Source organism: Lathamus discolor, chromosome Z, assembly GCF_037157495.1.
Source record: "Lathamus discolor isolate bLatDis1 chromosome Z, bLatDis1.hap1, whole genome shotgun sequence".
Taxonomy (NCBI): domain Eukaryota; kingdom Metazoa; phylum Chordata; class Aves; order Psittaciformes; family Psittacidae; genus Lathamus; species Lathamus discolor.
Window position 1 is genome coordinate 22,236,953 of NC_088909.1, and position 15,287 is coordinate 22,252,239.

General features: G+C 53.3%; 1 protein-coding gene and 1 pseudogene across 1 annotated transcript in view; both read right to left on the bottom strand.

Annotated features, from left to right (window-relative positions):
• The window catches only part of LOC136005848 (hydrocephalus-inducing protein-like), a 131,433-nt gene extending 128,516 nt beyond the window's left edge, over positions 1 to 2,917 (bottom strand). Inside the window, exons 1-3 of the mRNA XM_065663742.1 lie at positions 2,888 to 2,917; positions 1,066 to 1,230; positions 393 to 455 (exon numbers count right to left, since the gene is read on the bottom strand). Of these exons, the coding sequence (XP_065519814.1) occupies positions 393 to 455; positions 1,066 to 1,230; positions 2,888 to 2,917 (258 nt within the window). The remainder of the gene's footprint in view (positions 1 to 392; positions 456 to 1,065; positions 1,231 to 2,887) is intronic.
• An 8,442-nt stretch (positions 2,918 to 11,359) lies between these two features.
• Positions 11,360 to 15,287, bottom strand: part of LOC136005849 (hydrocephalus-inducing protein-like) — a 77,552-nt pseudogene continuing 73,624 nt past the window's right edge.

The window sequence follows — 15,287 nt, forward strand, 5'->3', positions numbered from 1 at the left end:
CTCGCCTTTCCAGATCTAAAATATGCGGCTGCATCCTGACCTATGCGTCTAAAACAGGTTAGAGGAATTGTGCCGCCTTCTCACTTGTGGCTCTCGGGGAGTCCTGGCACCCAGCTCAGCTGAAGCGTTCACACTGCAAGCATCTGCTGGCAGAGCAGTGCCAGCAGGGAGGACGGGGCAGGCACAGGCAGCCAGGGCAGCCCACAGCTGTCATTAGCTACTACCTCCCACCCACAGCAGCTCATCGCTCCCTGCAGGCACACTAAAGTGCTCTGCAGAGAAGGAATGGCACTTACCCCAGCTTCCTGCAACTCTGGCACGGTGGATGAGACTCTGAGCTTAAAGGCGAGAGGGCCTGCGCTCTTGTTGGCTATGGTGACGATCTTCTTCACCGTCTGCCCAATGCAGATGTTTCCCAGCTTCACCACCTTTCCTGGTGGATGCACAACGTCAACCTGAGGCAGTAGGGATTGATATCAAGCCAAAGGAAAGAAGGAGAAGAGGTTTTCTGCCACTCTCGTGGCAGAAACACAAACCATGGTAGGCTGGGGAAGAGATGAGGAAATGAGAAAACCATGCTGGTTGCCACCTGCACTTTTAGCATTTAGATTTCATCTCACCTTCATTTCTATGCCCCTTCCTTGGGCCTCAACAGTCAGCTTCTCAGCCGGGGCACACGGAGGCAGCAACAAGCTGTTGTGGCTGTTGTCATCTTTAGGTGTCCGTAGGAGCTGCGCACAGAGAGAAGAGAAACCACAGACAGCATGAGTTTCTGGACCTTCACCACGTGAACAGACTCCCCAGACGAGCCATCCCCTCCCATATTCTTTCCCCCCAGTGGCAGGGATTATCCAAGTCCCTCCACAGCCTGCCAGCAGAGCCGGCTAACCCTGGGATGCCGCCGGGCTTTGCCCTGCGCGCTGCCCCCGTCTCCCTGGCACAAGCCTGGGAATGCTGGAGCGCTGGGAATCTCCAGGAGCGTGCACAGACCTTCCCCCTCACCTGCTCCTCAGCAAGGTGCTGCTGGTCAAACTCCAGTGAGTAAACCCCACAGGGGTTCTTCACCACCACCGTCCCCTCTTCCCCATGGCTCTGTGGCAGCAGCGGTCCCAGCTCGAGCTCTGCGGGGCTCAACTCCAGCCGTGGCTGCAGACCACATCCCAGGACCGGCACCCGCAGGCGTTGGCTGCTCTGGCAAATCTGGATCTGCAGCTCGCCCCGGTAGCACTTCTGCAAAGAAGCAGCACAGAAAGCTCCTCCGTGAAGCCCCAGGTGACAGCGCCTCCAAGGCAACAATCGCCCCAGGCTCAGGGGTCTTCTCAGCACCTCTAAGCTGAACCCAAACCAGGCAGTTACTTAGAGCAGGGGCTACAGCATCTGCATGGCTCTGAGTAACTGCGGTGAGTCCTGCTGGGGAGTGTAAGTGGTCAGTTGGCTACCAGATGGATCTAAAACGGCCTATCAGAGGTTTTCACCTAGTCGTGGGGGAGCGCAACGCACGTGAGAAAAGTCTGCTTTCTCAGACACAGTCCTGGCGCTGCAGCACCGGGCAAACATCAGCTGTGTGAAAGAGGCAGCTGAGCTCTCACTGGACAGAAATAAGGATCGTCTTCTCTGCTCAGTGCTTGGCTCTGGTCAAAGCCAGACACGAGACGCTGAAATCTCCACGAGCAATTGAAAGATCCCTGCGACTGTCCCAAGCCATGGAAGCACTTGGGTCCATCCTGTCACACGCTGCCAGTTTCCAAGTCTGGTGGAAGGTGTCCCTGCCCATGGCAGGGGGCTGGAACTGGATGAGCTGTAAGGTCCCTTCCAACCCAAAACAGGCTAGGATTCTGTGATGTTTGCCTTTAATTCTTCTGCTGGTTCATGTGTAGGGCACAGTCTCTGGCAGTAACAGAAGTCTTTGGACAATACCTGAATTACCGAATGCGCTTTGCGTTGCCAGGGCAGATGTAGAGCCCAACACTAGTGCCCAACTCTCACTCGCAGGATGCTCAGAGCCAGCAGTGCTAAAGCCCCCTCAACGCCACCGAAGCTCCAGCTCCACCTCTGAAGCACACAGGGCTGGACTCTTCGCGTACCTGGATATCCAAGTGTCCCTTGGCGCAGATGGTCCCTGTGCAGGGCCTGATAGTAAATTCAGCTGGCTTCTTGGCACCTGGGGCTCGCTTTCTCCACGACGGACCAGTGCTGTCTGACACCTGAGCAAAACTGGTCACGCTGGGTGCTCCCGAGCCGTCCCCAGGAATGCGAAGGTTGAAGTTGAAGGGCACCGAGGAAGTGTTAGTGAGGCGGCAGCACAGGGTGCGAGGAAAGCCTGGGAAAAGGACACAACAGGAGTTTATTATCCCGTGATTCCTGGGCTGGACATCCTGCCGTGATAAAACTGCGCTTGGAGTTTGCCTCCTTTCAATGGCAATTACAGCTGATTGAGAAGCTCTGTGGGGAAGTCGTCGTCAATTACGGTCCCTTTTACGCTTGTCACACAGAAATGCCACTCTGACACAGGTGTCTCTAACTGTGAGGAGCTCTCACCTCCCCCAGACCAGCACCAATTCCTTCTCAACCGTGACGGTGCATCCAGAACATTTACTCTCAAAAGTCAGTCCAGAAAAGTCCCTGTGAACTCCACAAACACTCCCACAGTTTTCGAGAGATAAAAGCAGTATGCTGTCATCAAAGAGATGATCCAGGAAAGGAAAGGAAAGATGAAATTGGCAGCGACAGCATGATGCAGAGCACTCTGAAGCAGTTTCTCCAGACAGGAACCTCGGTGCATCTCCTGGTTTGGGACAATCGAGACCGAGCCTGTGGCAGCTCACGGCCCACTTCACTGGAGGCAAACCTGATGCTTGCTCAAGAACAAGCAGGACCTGTGTCTCACCCTCCCGAAGGAGCGGGGACAAACGGCCATGCTGCACACCGCCTTTCATTACCCCACAAAGGCTGACATGGCTTCAGCTTTGGTACTTGCTCTCCATAATGGAAGCCACTGAGACAATCGCAGCTGATCTGGGGGGTTGAGTTCACGTTTAAACTTGAGACCATCTCAGTGAGAAGTCCTTTGCGAGACTGAGGTGGAGAACCAGAATCTGCATCTCAGTGGAGAAGCTCTGGGTGCACAGCCGCCAGCTCTCTCAGCAGAGCTGGGCTTTTGGTGGGGAAGGAGGAGCCCATGTCTGAAGACATGGGTGCCCAATGCGGAGCTACTGCTTGGCCATGTTACCTGGGAGCTGACAACGAGTTGGCCTCACAGCACTAATTGATTTCTCACGCTAACGGTCAGGTGGGTAAATGGTGCCCTTGCCTCACAACAGCAAAATTCACCCAGGGCACCTACAACTTGCCTTCAACTCCCTTCTCCAGTTGGCCGCGGACAAGAAAGACTTTCACAGTCATTCTGTTGCTGAGGACTGGCAGATTGGGGCTGGACTGACTGTGAGGGACACCAGAGAACACTGACTTTCTACTCCTTCCGTTCTATTTGAACCATTCAATTGGCTCTGTGCCATTCTGTCTGGTTCTGTTTGATCTCATGATGGCAAAATACTGCCTAGCAGCTGGCAGTCCTGGTTTTGACATGCTGAAGGTGGCTATGGAGGAACACAAGTGACAATGCTGTCCTGGACAAGTGCTCCATCTGGGTAAGGCTCAGACCTCCCACCCTGCAGCCCAAGCCCAGGGCACACTCACCAAAGGAGACTTCACCGAAGCGGAGGGACGATACATTGAAATGAAACGCCGGCCCAGTGACACAGCCACTGTGAGGACAAAGGCAGAGGAGACATGGCCTCGGTTAAAGAGAACTGCAAAGCCTTCAGCTTTCCTTACCGTTCCGGTGGGTAAAAGCCGGCCTGAGAACCTCAGGGGGTTTCAAATCAAGCCCTCACCCTCATGCTCAGCACAGCATCCAGGTGGACGGGAGGCAGCCAAAGCAAAGCGGTCAGCAGCCCATAGCTGCTTGTGGGGCTTGGGGCACAGTGTCATGCAGGGTATGCCCCCCAAGTTGTTGATGGCCTGAGGAAGGACACCAAACAAGTGATGGCTGCGTGCCTCAGTTTCCCCATCTGTAATGTGTTGGACACAGGGGTGTCCCCAGTAAAGCACACTCAATGTAACTACCCTTCCCAGCCACAGCTTTCCTGCTTTGGCATTTCTTAGCTGGAACCGCTCTTCCCATGGAGTACAGGAACACCTTGCTCAGAAGATCTTGATCCACGCAAGCGTTATGGGGGCAGGACTTTGAGACACGAAGCCGGGGGAGCCCCAAACATCCCTTGACAAGAGCCGCAACAGCTCAACAGAGCGGACAGTTGAATCTTGGAGGAAAACATCAGCCAACCACCAGGGCACCAGCTGACCCATCCAAGAGCAACACGTCTTAAACCACCCAACACAGAATCGTCAAATCATCTACGCTGGAAAAGACCTTTAAGATCATCAAGTCCAACTGTCACCCCAGCGCTGCCAAGCCCACCACTAATCCATGTCACTAAGGGCCTCGTCTACACGGTTTGGGAACACTTCCAGGGATGGTGACTCCACCACTGCCCGGGGCAGCCTCTTCTAATGCCTGACCACCCTTTCGGGGAGAAACTGTTCCTAACATCAAGTCTAAATCTGCCCTGCACACACTGAGGCCGTTTCCTCTTGTCCTTTCCCTTGTTACTTGGGAGAAGAGACCAGCCACCTCCTGGCTCCATCCTCCTTTCAAGTAGTTGCAGGCATAACGGATCCTGAACACACCGCATCTCCTCACCTGCCCTTAAATTCAGCAGACTTGAAGGCTCCAAACTCCAGGACTCACCAACATCCACCTGAATCACCACGTGAAGCTGCACAACACCCATTAATTTATTTCATGGTTGATGCCAACCAATGCCAGCTCTGCCTCTCAGCTCAAAATCAAGGACCACAGCAACTGGTGTGTTCAACCCAACCTATTCCATGGCTCCCTCTTGCTGACAATTCCACTTCATTTGCTACTGCGGTCGCAAGGAGTCAGCGTCAAACTGGAGTCAAGGTTAGTGTGGGCTCCTAGTGTGGGGATGCCAGGATGAGAGCCAAGATCAAGACCTCAGACAAGCCTTTTCTTTCTCTGCTCCATCAGCAAATGAGGCAGGTGGGAGATGACTACCCAGAGAGAGCTACAAATGTGGCCGCCAAGCTCCTAGAACCCTCCTCACCTCACAGTCAGCGTCAGAGGCTCAGGGGATCCCTTCACATTGAACTGGAATTCCTCTGTGAACTGCCCCACGACACTGGCATTGAAGGAGATCCAGATGGCCTGATGATCAAAAGGCAAAAGCATGCCCTCCCGGGGGCCAAAGGTGAAGCAGGAGCCCAGAGCTCTCTCCGGAGAGACCACGCTGAAGGGCGTCTCAGTAACTCCTCTGTTGAGCAGGAACACCTGCAGCAGCAGCGAGAAGGCAACATGGAAATACATGAGGAATCCTCTTTGCTTACAGAAGGCTCACTTCTTTTCTACTTTAGCAATTAACATCTGTAAAAGGCAGAAGATGCTGAGCGCTGCTGCCAAATACAACAGGACGAGTTCTGCCTCGGGGTTTTTTTCCATGCAAAGCGGGGATAACTTCACACAAACAGAGCCACTCTGGGCTTATTCCCCTGACACAGAGCACTCCACTTGACCTGCAGTGCCAAGCGCCTGCTCAGCACCACCAAGTTGATTCAGACCCATCCCACAGCTCCACGAGGCTCGCTGCTCCCCGGGAGCCATCCGGATCCACCCCATGCCCTGCGCCCCGTCCTGCTCACCCTGTAGCTGTGGCTTGAGCCAACAGTCACCTCCCCGATGCTCAGCTGGTCACAGCTGAGTTGGACCTGGGGCCCGACGCCTTCCCCGCTGATGCACAGGGGCAGCCTGGTCTCACAGCCTGTGGAGGGAAATCTCTGTGAGTGCAATTTCCTCTGCTACCCGGCACTTTCCAGGTTGTCTCAGTGCTGCTGCCGGTCCCTGGGCTGGATGGAACCAGCTCTAGATGCTCCAGGAGAAGATACGGGACCCATCTCGTCCCTCAGGACATACGCCTTGGGGCTGCTTTCTCATTTCTAACCAACCCCCTGGGCCGGTGTCTCAGAGAACCACAGAATGGTTTGCGTTGGAAAGGACCTTAAGATCATCCAGTTCCAACCCCTTGCCATGGACAGGGACACCTTCCACTAGAGCAGTTTGCTTCAAGTCCCGTCCAGCCTGAACTTGAACATTGCCACGGGTGGAGCAACTTCCTTGGGCAGCCTCTTCCAGTGCCTCACCACTCTCACAGGAAAGAATTTCTTCTGTACATCTAAACTAAATCTCCCCTGTTTAAGCTCGAACCCATCAGCCCTTGTCTTATCTCTCCAGTCCCCGATGAAGGCGCTCTCTCCAGTCATGGAAAACCAGCCTTCCCACTGAGCAGATCACATAAGCCATAAATGTACTGCTAACGTGCACATCCCTTGGTGCAAAGGCAACCGAGACCTCAAGGCTTACAGCTAAACTCCAAGGTGGGTCCTTTCCCTTACATTTGCTAGAGATGACAGAGCACAAGATCTTCAGTCTGAAGGCTGCTCTCAGCCACTGAAGCAGCCTAAGGTGCCTGAATCCTGGCTCAAATTTTGGATGAGCTCTCACTGCCATCCCAGCCTACTCTGCACACAAAGTGAGCAGCACGAGAAGGAGGAGAGAGCCACGCCACAAAGACTCATCTTGGACGTAACTGGTCTGCAGGGGCCTGGTGCTCCTTCACTAAAGCTGTGTTGCAAATGCTGGCAAAGCCATGGCGGGAAAGCTTATTCCTTCACTGCTTGGTCACTTCTGGGATCAGGAAGGCAGAGCCAGGCATCCTGAGCCCTGGCCTCCGACAGGAGACCACCGGGAACCACGGGGACAGCGGCGTGTGCCAGCACTGCCCTGTTGAGCCCTCCAGAACTACATGAGGTCCGAGTGGGCTGGAAGAGTGTTTCTACCTCCTCTGTGGGAACAGGAGCAGGAGGAAAGAGCTGTACCTGAGATGTCACAGTAGACTGTCTCTTGGTAGACTCTGGCTTCTTTGGGCTGAAAGATCACACTGATTTCAAGGGAAGAATTGGGCAAGACATCTCCCTCCTGAAACAGAAGTGACAGCAAACCATTTATCTTCAAACATCACATTCTTGTTTCCACTGCAGCCCTGGAAGCCTCTATTTAGAGCATCAGCAAAGAGCAAGGAGCAAGCAACGCTTGTCAACAGCATTTATAGGAGAGCTTGGAAGCAGCAGCTTCCAAAGTCCCTCGCCTTTACTGGCACCCGGAAGGGGCATTTTGTTCCCCTCAGAAGAGACTGAGCTCTTGCCCACGGATTTAAGTCTGGGCCACGCTATCAGTTTCTGCAACTCTCTGCTGCTCTCGCAGAGGATCCTGGCACTGGTGCACAGTCCCAGGAAGCCCTGCCACACATTTCAGGAGGCATCCCTGGTTTCTATAGGCTCTCACTTCCTGCAACTGGTTTAAGGAAAGGCACCTCTCAGCCTTACATGGGCTGCAGGAGCAACCAAGAAGAGAACAGCAGCCCCTTCCTCGGAAAACAAAATAGAAAAAATAAACTACTTTCACCCACTGTAAAAGAAAGAAGAGGTTGGGATTATTCCAGGGTTTACTCCAAGATGAGAAGGGATGCTGCGCTGCTCAGACAGCAGCCATTCTTCATCTCAAGACCATGCAAATACTCAGAAGGCAGGCTCTGGCTGATTGAAGGCCATGGGGTTTTTGCTGGCATCACCAGGAAAGTGAGCAGTTTTCTCTGCCTATCTGCAGTAGAACTCAAAAAGCCCGTTTAAACCTGCCAGCCTCGTGTCCAGGCTCACAGACGACACTGGAAGGGAGACTCAGATGTGGTATAAATCCAGGTTTTAGGAAGGGATTGCTGTGCTTGGGCTCAATTTGGCCTCCTTTCCACCCAGGACCATTGCATTCTGCAGGTCAGTATGTGAACTAACAGTGCACCAGTGTCCTTTCTTCACCCCCGCGCGCTACGTGGGAATGTGTCCTTACGGAGAATAACTGATACCTCTGAACACTGTGAGGACACTCATGACGTGCCCTTAATTCACAGCCCTTGCAGCAGAGCCCAGCCTGGGGTCGGCTCTTGCCGCTGTTCAGAAATGCTTTTTGCAACAAGTGCCCCTAGCCTCACCAGAAACCGGATGTCTCCTCTCTTGGCACATCAAGCAGCTGATGTGGGATCTGCCAAGGGACCTCCTTCAGAGATGAGAAGGAGGAGGAGCAGCAGGAAGGGAGGTTCTCAGCCATCACTTACCATGGGCACAATGGTGAAAATATCACTGCAGAAAGGCATGGAGCCTCCCTGCACCTCTGTCCCCTGGTTCTGGGAGCTGCAGATGGGAAGGGAAGGGTGTTCTCTGAGAGGGGGGACCAGCCCGTGCTCCGCAGGAACATCAACCAGCTTGTCCTCTTCCTGCCACTGCAGCCTGTGCCATGGGAGAGACGAACCAAGCAGATAATTGAATAAGCAGCAGATTTGCAAAGCCTGTCGTGTCAGTGCACGAGCAGCAAAGCACTCGGCGAGGAAGAGCAGCAGCTCAGCACAGGGCTGACCCTGAGACACAGGCTCCCACATGGATCCCATTATTGCCGTTCTTCCCAGCACAGCAAGGAGTTTTACTCCTCACTGACGAGCTAACAAGAGGTTTCTTAAAGCTGGCAGCCCTCAAGAAAAAGCCTCCTGCATTGGGAGGGGAGAAGCAACTGGCTTTCAGCTGCTCGTTACCAGCATCACACTTTTCCCCTTCCCTTTTGCACCCACAGGGGTGAGGAGACAGTATCTGCACTGCCTTTCACCAGAGGATCCCGGTGCACTTCCAAAGCAAAGCAACGGATTTGGGCATCCCATCACTTCAGTGACACAAATGGGTTTCTGAGCATGAAAACAGAGGTGCCAAGAGACGAAGGCACTCTGCCCAGCATCACCTAGTAAAGAAGTCAGGACCAGCATCTCTGAATGCAAACCCTACGTGGAATCTTGAACCACCTCATCTTTTCCCTCGTTTTGGCCTCCACTGCAGAGCTGTGATGCACTTAACCTCTCCCTTTATCGGCGGCTGCAGCAGAAATCAATCTAGTGTTTAAAGATCACAAGCGGGAGATGAAAGGGGAGCACTGCTGCAGAGCGGTTGCTCCTTGCTGGCACACTGCTGTCCCCCCTTCACGCTCCAGTCCCCTGGCCATGAAGAACCAGCGGGTGACAGCACTGGGGGACCAGGGGAAAGCTCCATGTGCAGCAAATCGAGGCAACGCCGTGTGAACGATCATCACCCAGCTAAATCCAAACGCAAAGAGAAGGGAAACAGGCAAGGACGTTACTTGCTGCACACACACTGAGCCTCGCGCACATGCTGTGCATGAGGAGGGCTTCCACACACTGGCATGAGCAGCCCTCAACTCAAGCTCCGTCAGCAGGCCAGAATCACATCCCCAAAAGCGCTGCAGGAGGGACACCTTCTAATGGGCCATGTCTTTTGGGGTCACATCCCAACACAGGCTCCTGCACTGCCTCCTCTCAGGAAAAGGCCCTCTCTCCTCTGAGGTCTCAAAAGCTTCTCTGACAGCAGGACGGTGGCCTTGGACCATCCCCAAAACTACGAGTAAGGAGGAACCAAGCGTCGTGCTCAGAGTCAAGGACAGAGACTGGCACGACAGCAAGTCTCATACGTAAAAAATCAGGTTGAAGTGAACTCTGGGGAAAGCTGGTGGCTTCTGAGGGGACAGAGGATCACCCAGGGTCCAGTCCGAGACAGGCAGGTGGGGAGAGATGCTAAAGAAATGGTCCAGGGAAGAATCAAGGCAAGCTCACGAGATTTTCTTTTAACTCAGTGCGTTTGCACAGAACTCACACACTGTGTCATTAAAAACAGACAACAGTGGAAAACCAGTTCTGGCCTTTGAGGCATTTCTGACCTAATTACGCTGAACTTGATGTGCTCAAAGCCCTTGAAAAGTGCTGCAGTTCAAGGCAGTTTCCTGATCAGCTCTGGGTTCAGACTAATTCCCGTATATCTGCACCCATCTGAGCCTGAAAAGTCGCACAAGGATTGCCCAAGTCACATAAGCTTTAAAGTGTCATTTCCAGTTCATCCCCCCAGGCTGTGAGTGTTTCTCTGCTGCCTGAAATGGCAATTTCAAAGCTTCGCCAGAGACACCCTTGGAAGAACCTGCCCCATCTCTCACCACCACGACGACACAGGTTGCTGAAGCCCAAAAGCACTTCCAAGTCCTGGCTGCCCTCCCTTCCCCGCAGAGCCCTCCACATCTGCCCAGCCTATGAGGAAGGGGAGAAACACCTCGTTGGGCCAGAAACCAGGACACTGAAAGGCAATTCCCCAGCCTACGGCAGGACGGCCTCCACCTTCTGGGCCAACCAAGCACTCTACCCTGCCTGTGACTGGAAAAGGAGCCTGCCAGCTTATCAAAGAAGAAACTGCTTGAGTATCACAATAGCTGTGCCACCTGCAGCTCTTCAGTGCTACTGCTCAGTGCAGTCCCAGGTACCGAGTGCTGACACCTTCCTCAGCCTCATGGACCCTCCGTAGTGCACGGATCTCTGAACTCAATAGTTTGCCGCTCCCAAACGTGAGTTTGCCCTCTCAGGCAATCCAGTGATTGCACTCAACCTTCTCTCCCCAAAACATCATCCTCAGCTGTAGCACGGCTGGGACTGCAATGGCAAGGGTTAAGCTCCACGCTGTGCATGGGTTTACGTGCCCTAATCCGTTCAAAAGCCCCAACAGCCCTCTGAGACCGTGTGTTAGTTTTCCCCTGGGGCATCTATCTTTCTGAGACGAATCTCTCAAACAAACCTCAGCTTCTGCCGCTCCTCCTCTTCCTGATCAACAAAACGCTTCCACTGGAAGTGGGCCGTGATGGCACTCTGATTGTGGATGACCAGGGAGCTTAGCTTTGACAGCGTGACAGAAGTCTTCTCAACTGTCAAGGAGCTCTTGTCAAGCCTGATGTTGACATTTACGGCTGTTCCACAAAGGCTTTTGTGAACATCTTCACCTGGAACAAAGCAAAAGCAAGTCTCGCCTCATCTCACTTGCTGACGGAAGTACAAGGAACAGAGCAATCTGCAGGCAACAGAAGAAAGAGCTGCAGTTTTGAGCTGCATAAGCAGTTCCCCGGATCAGGACACTTAGCATATCCTGACAGCTGCACATGCTACAGCATGAGGATGTCCTGGCACCACCTTAGGCACCTTATTTTGGGGGACGTTCGTGGAGATGTATCTTTTCAGATGTGCCCGGGTGCCCTTTGGGCTGCCATCCCGCTCAGGTCACAGGGAATTCTACATCCAAGTCACTCAGTGACGCTGAGGAGCGCCACCTCAGCCATGCCTTGCCCAGGGTCTCCTGCAGGCAGGAGATGCCCCCAGTGTCGTGTCATCCTCATCTCCTGGTCCTGAAATATTGGGCATAGCTCTGATCTCAGAACCCAAGCGGGAGCATTTGAAATGAAATGGAGAAGGGCAGAAACAACAATGGAAACTACAGAGCAGGTTCTGTGCTGAGCTCTGCACTCAACAGGCTGCTACTGGGCCCTCGGATCCATCTGCCAACTCCTTCTTTGGCTCCTGCTACGGTCACAGCCAGGTGCCTCACCACTGCCCGCACATTCTTCCTTGTCAAACGTGCTGCTGTTACCACTTCACCACCGGAGAAGTGAGTCCCTTCACTAGGGTAAGTGTCCTCTGGAAGGCTGGAGACTTACTTCCAGCACCAGAGCAACACGCACAGCAGCACAGCCATTTCAAAGTGTTTCTCCAAGGTGGTGTTCACGACCTACCTTCAGGCATCATTGCGCCCTCACATTACTGACTCCAGCCAGCCCTAGCAGCAGCTTGCTCATGAACCTCACCACTAAAGAACTGCTGCTAACAAGGCGGTTTCTACAGAATCATTCCCAGGCTACAGCAAAGCTCAGAGCACCCTAATGGCTACCGCTGCCACAGTTACTGCTCCTCCTGGTCACAAGTCCTCAGCATGGCCCAGCTCTCAGCACAGCACCAACTGTCCCCATGCAGCACATCACAAGAAGAGGGTCTCTACCTCAAAGGCCTTCCCAGGAACTGTAACACAACAGATCGGGATGAAAAGCAATGACCCGTCAGGAGAGCTCTAGGGGACAGGTTGCAGGCTCTTCAGAGAGCTCTCTTGCACGTTAAAAGCCATCTCCTTTTCAGTCAGACTCCCTGCTGTGAGTTCTTCTGCAATGGAGCACCCAGAATATTCGCCATCGCCCCCGGTGCACCGTGCGCAGGAAGATCTGCCTGCCTTGTTACAGGCTGAAATATTCCAGCACAGGAATATCTAGCAGCCAGCAAGGGAGCTTTGCTCTACTCAGCGTGAAGGAACCTTGCAGAAGGGATTCAACAGGACAATGAAGCCACCAGATGATGACAGACAGCGCAGACACCGCTCTGGTTCGAAGGACACACGGAGGGTGCACCACGCGCTTACCTGTGTCATAGTGAACGATCATTGGACTCGTATAAACACCGGTCTTTGGTGGGTGGAATTCCACCGTGACTTCCATCGCTTCTCCAATGCCAAGAGTCCCAATGGAGGGATCCACAGAGAAAGGGCTGCAACACAAAGAGAGAGATCAGGACTGTATGGGAGACCCGGGCCCTCCGTTAAGTTTGCAGTCTAGTTCGCTTCAGCTCACTTGTGCAAGCAAGGAGCAAGCAAACCACAGTCGGTACAAGAAAACCAGAACATCCAGGATCAGAAATAGAGCGGGTGGCTCTCCCTGCTGAAAGAGAACCAGACCTCAGAAGATCCCGCGGTATAACACGACCCCAGCCCCCCACACTCTGCACCCAGTTCTCAGTTCTCAGCTCTTCACCTCTGCACACGTGCAATCCAGTTACTCAGAATTCTGCTTTTTTGTGTAGTTCACTTAAAACTTTCCTAATGCTTCCCATTTCTTTATTGCAACTTGGGACTGAAATAGTTCATTGCCGAAGTTCGGGAACTCTTAAAACCCTTGTCAAGGAGCTCTCCACACACGCTCTATTACCCAGTAGAGTAGTTGGCAAGCGCCTTGCAAATAGATGCTAGACTTCACTGGGTATTTATTGTGGTGGTGCCTCTCACCAGCTCATTGCTTGCCTGTTTCTTGAGGCTGTGTTTGGGATCCGTGACCTGAGCCCCTCGAACTGTCCTCTGCCACACAGCACCTTCTTCAGCAGTCAAGCTGCCTTCCTACCTTGCCTCTTCCAACCCAACAGCATCAGACCTGCAAGATGCTGCGTTGCAGACACCACTGCAGTGTCAAACTTGCTTGCAGAGCTTTCTCAAAACACTGCAAGCAATGGCAAACCCCACGTGTCCTGCCCATCTCCAGCACCTCAGATGCTCTGCCTCCTTTTTCTCACAGTTTACAAGCCCATGACCACGCAACAGCGTTTTGCGCAAGGGATGAGCTCCTTTACCTCAGAGTGGTGATGCTGTAGCAAGCCTCCCGCTTCCCCACGTTGCGCACCAGCAGAGTTTTCTGGGTGCTGAACCTGACTGGACACTCGGAGAAGTTCAGCTGCTCAGGGAAGTCCAGGCTGGCTCGGGCACCTATGGCTCGGATAGGCACAAAGAACTTCTCCCTCTCTGTGATGATGATAAGCTCGTCGAAATAATCCTGCAGGGAGAGAAACAATCTCAGCACAGTGCCTTTAGCACCATGCCCATGGCAGAAGAAGAGCTGCTGGTTTCTGTGACTCTCACAGTAGCATTCAGTAATGTACATGCACTTTTTACCTTCATGGCCTTTCATTACAGATTATTTCACAAGCAGGGGCAGCCAGGGACCATGGGGCAGATCCTCTTTAGTTTCTACAGGCATGCTGCCCGAGGGTAGGCCAGAGTATTGAACTACATTTAAGCAGCAAACAGAAGATGAGGAAAAGGCCGTGCACAGGCAGCAGACTCTCAGCCCTGAAGCCAACAGACGTTACGTTAAATATTCCACCACTGAAGGGGAAAACAGCCTGAAACAGGCAAGAGCCTCCAGCCTATGGGAGCACAACCTTCACCACCAGGAAAGAGTCTCCCCCAGGTCTAGATCCAGTGCAACTCCACTGAACGCAGGCCACTTCTTCAAAACCCACACCACACGCCTGCTTTGGAACCCAGCCCTGCAGGTTCACCTTCCCCTCAAGGCGCCATCTCTCGGGACCTCCACTCTCACCTTGTCCTCATCAGGTCTGAAAAGGATGCGGTAGGTTGAAGACATGCCCGGTGCTACCTTATAGTCCTCATTACTCGGGCTGATCAACTCGAAGTAAGGAGAGTTCCCCAGGATGACGTTCAGCAGACGAGGAACCTGCAGGGAAGACACAAGTAGGATTTTGTCGCTTGTGGAAACATGAGAAGGGACCAGGACAGGCCATGTGACATCCTTCCTTACCACCTTTCCAAAACACTTTTAGCTCTGAAGCTACACGCACGTAACACACGAGGGTGGACTTGAATCCCTTCTGCTGAGCTACACAGCTGCAGCACAGAGACAGTAGGAACAACACGCCCTGCTCTGAAGGCAGCAGGAAGGAGATGCAGTACCTCAAGCCACCTGCGTATTCAACAAGCCCAAAGAACATGCTTGCTTCTGCCTGCACACATCCATGCAGTCATACCTCTGGAGGGGGAATGTATTATCTGAAGGCAAACCAGCGTGCGTTATACGGGGAGGGAAGGAAGTCACTTCTGACACACCAGGGTGGAGCGGGGTGGTCAAGCTGCGGTGCTAGTCATGGCGGTGGACCAGCAAGAGAAGCAGACCACAGACACTCTGGGCTTCCTGAGAATAAAAGCTTACCTCAAGAGCAAAAGGACGAGCGCAGGAAGACAAAAGAACAACCCCAGGAAGAAGCAGATGGCTAAGAGAATTTAAAGGGGGCTGCAAAGCAGCAAGGGAGATCCGTAATACAAGGAAAGGCTGGTGCAGAGATGAGAACACCCAACGTGCCTCTACGATGGATACCACAGGCACGGAGACAGCAAACAGACATTCTCTAGCACACAGGCAGCAACGCCCCAGCACCCAATCTCATCTCAGAAAGCATAACAAGGAGACTTTGAATGACAGGCAGCTCCACTGATGAACACGACGAGCCTTGGAAAAAATGGAGGCTCATTCTGCACCCCTGACCCAAGCCTGGTGACCCATGGCCAAGGCAGCCCTGGACGCTCTAAACACCCTTTGCTCCCACCAATGCCCTGGGGCAGCAAGC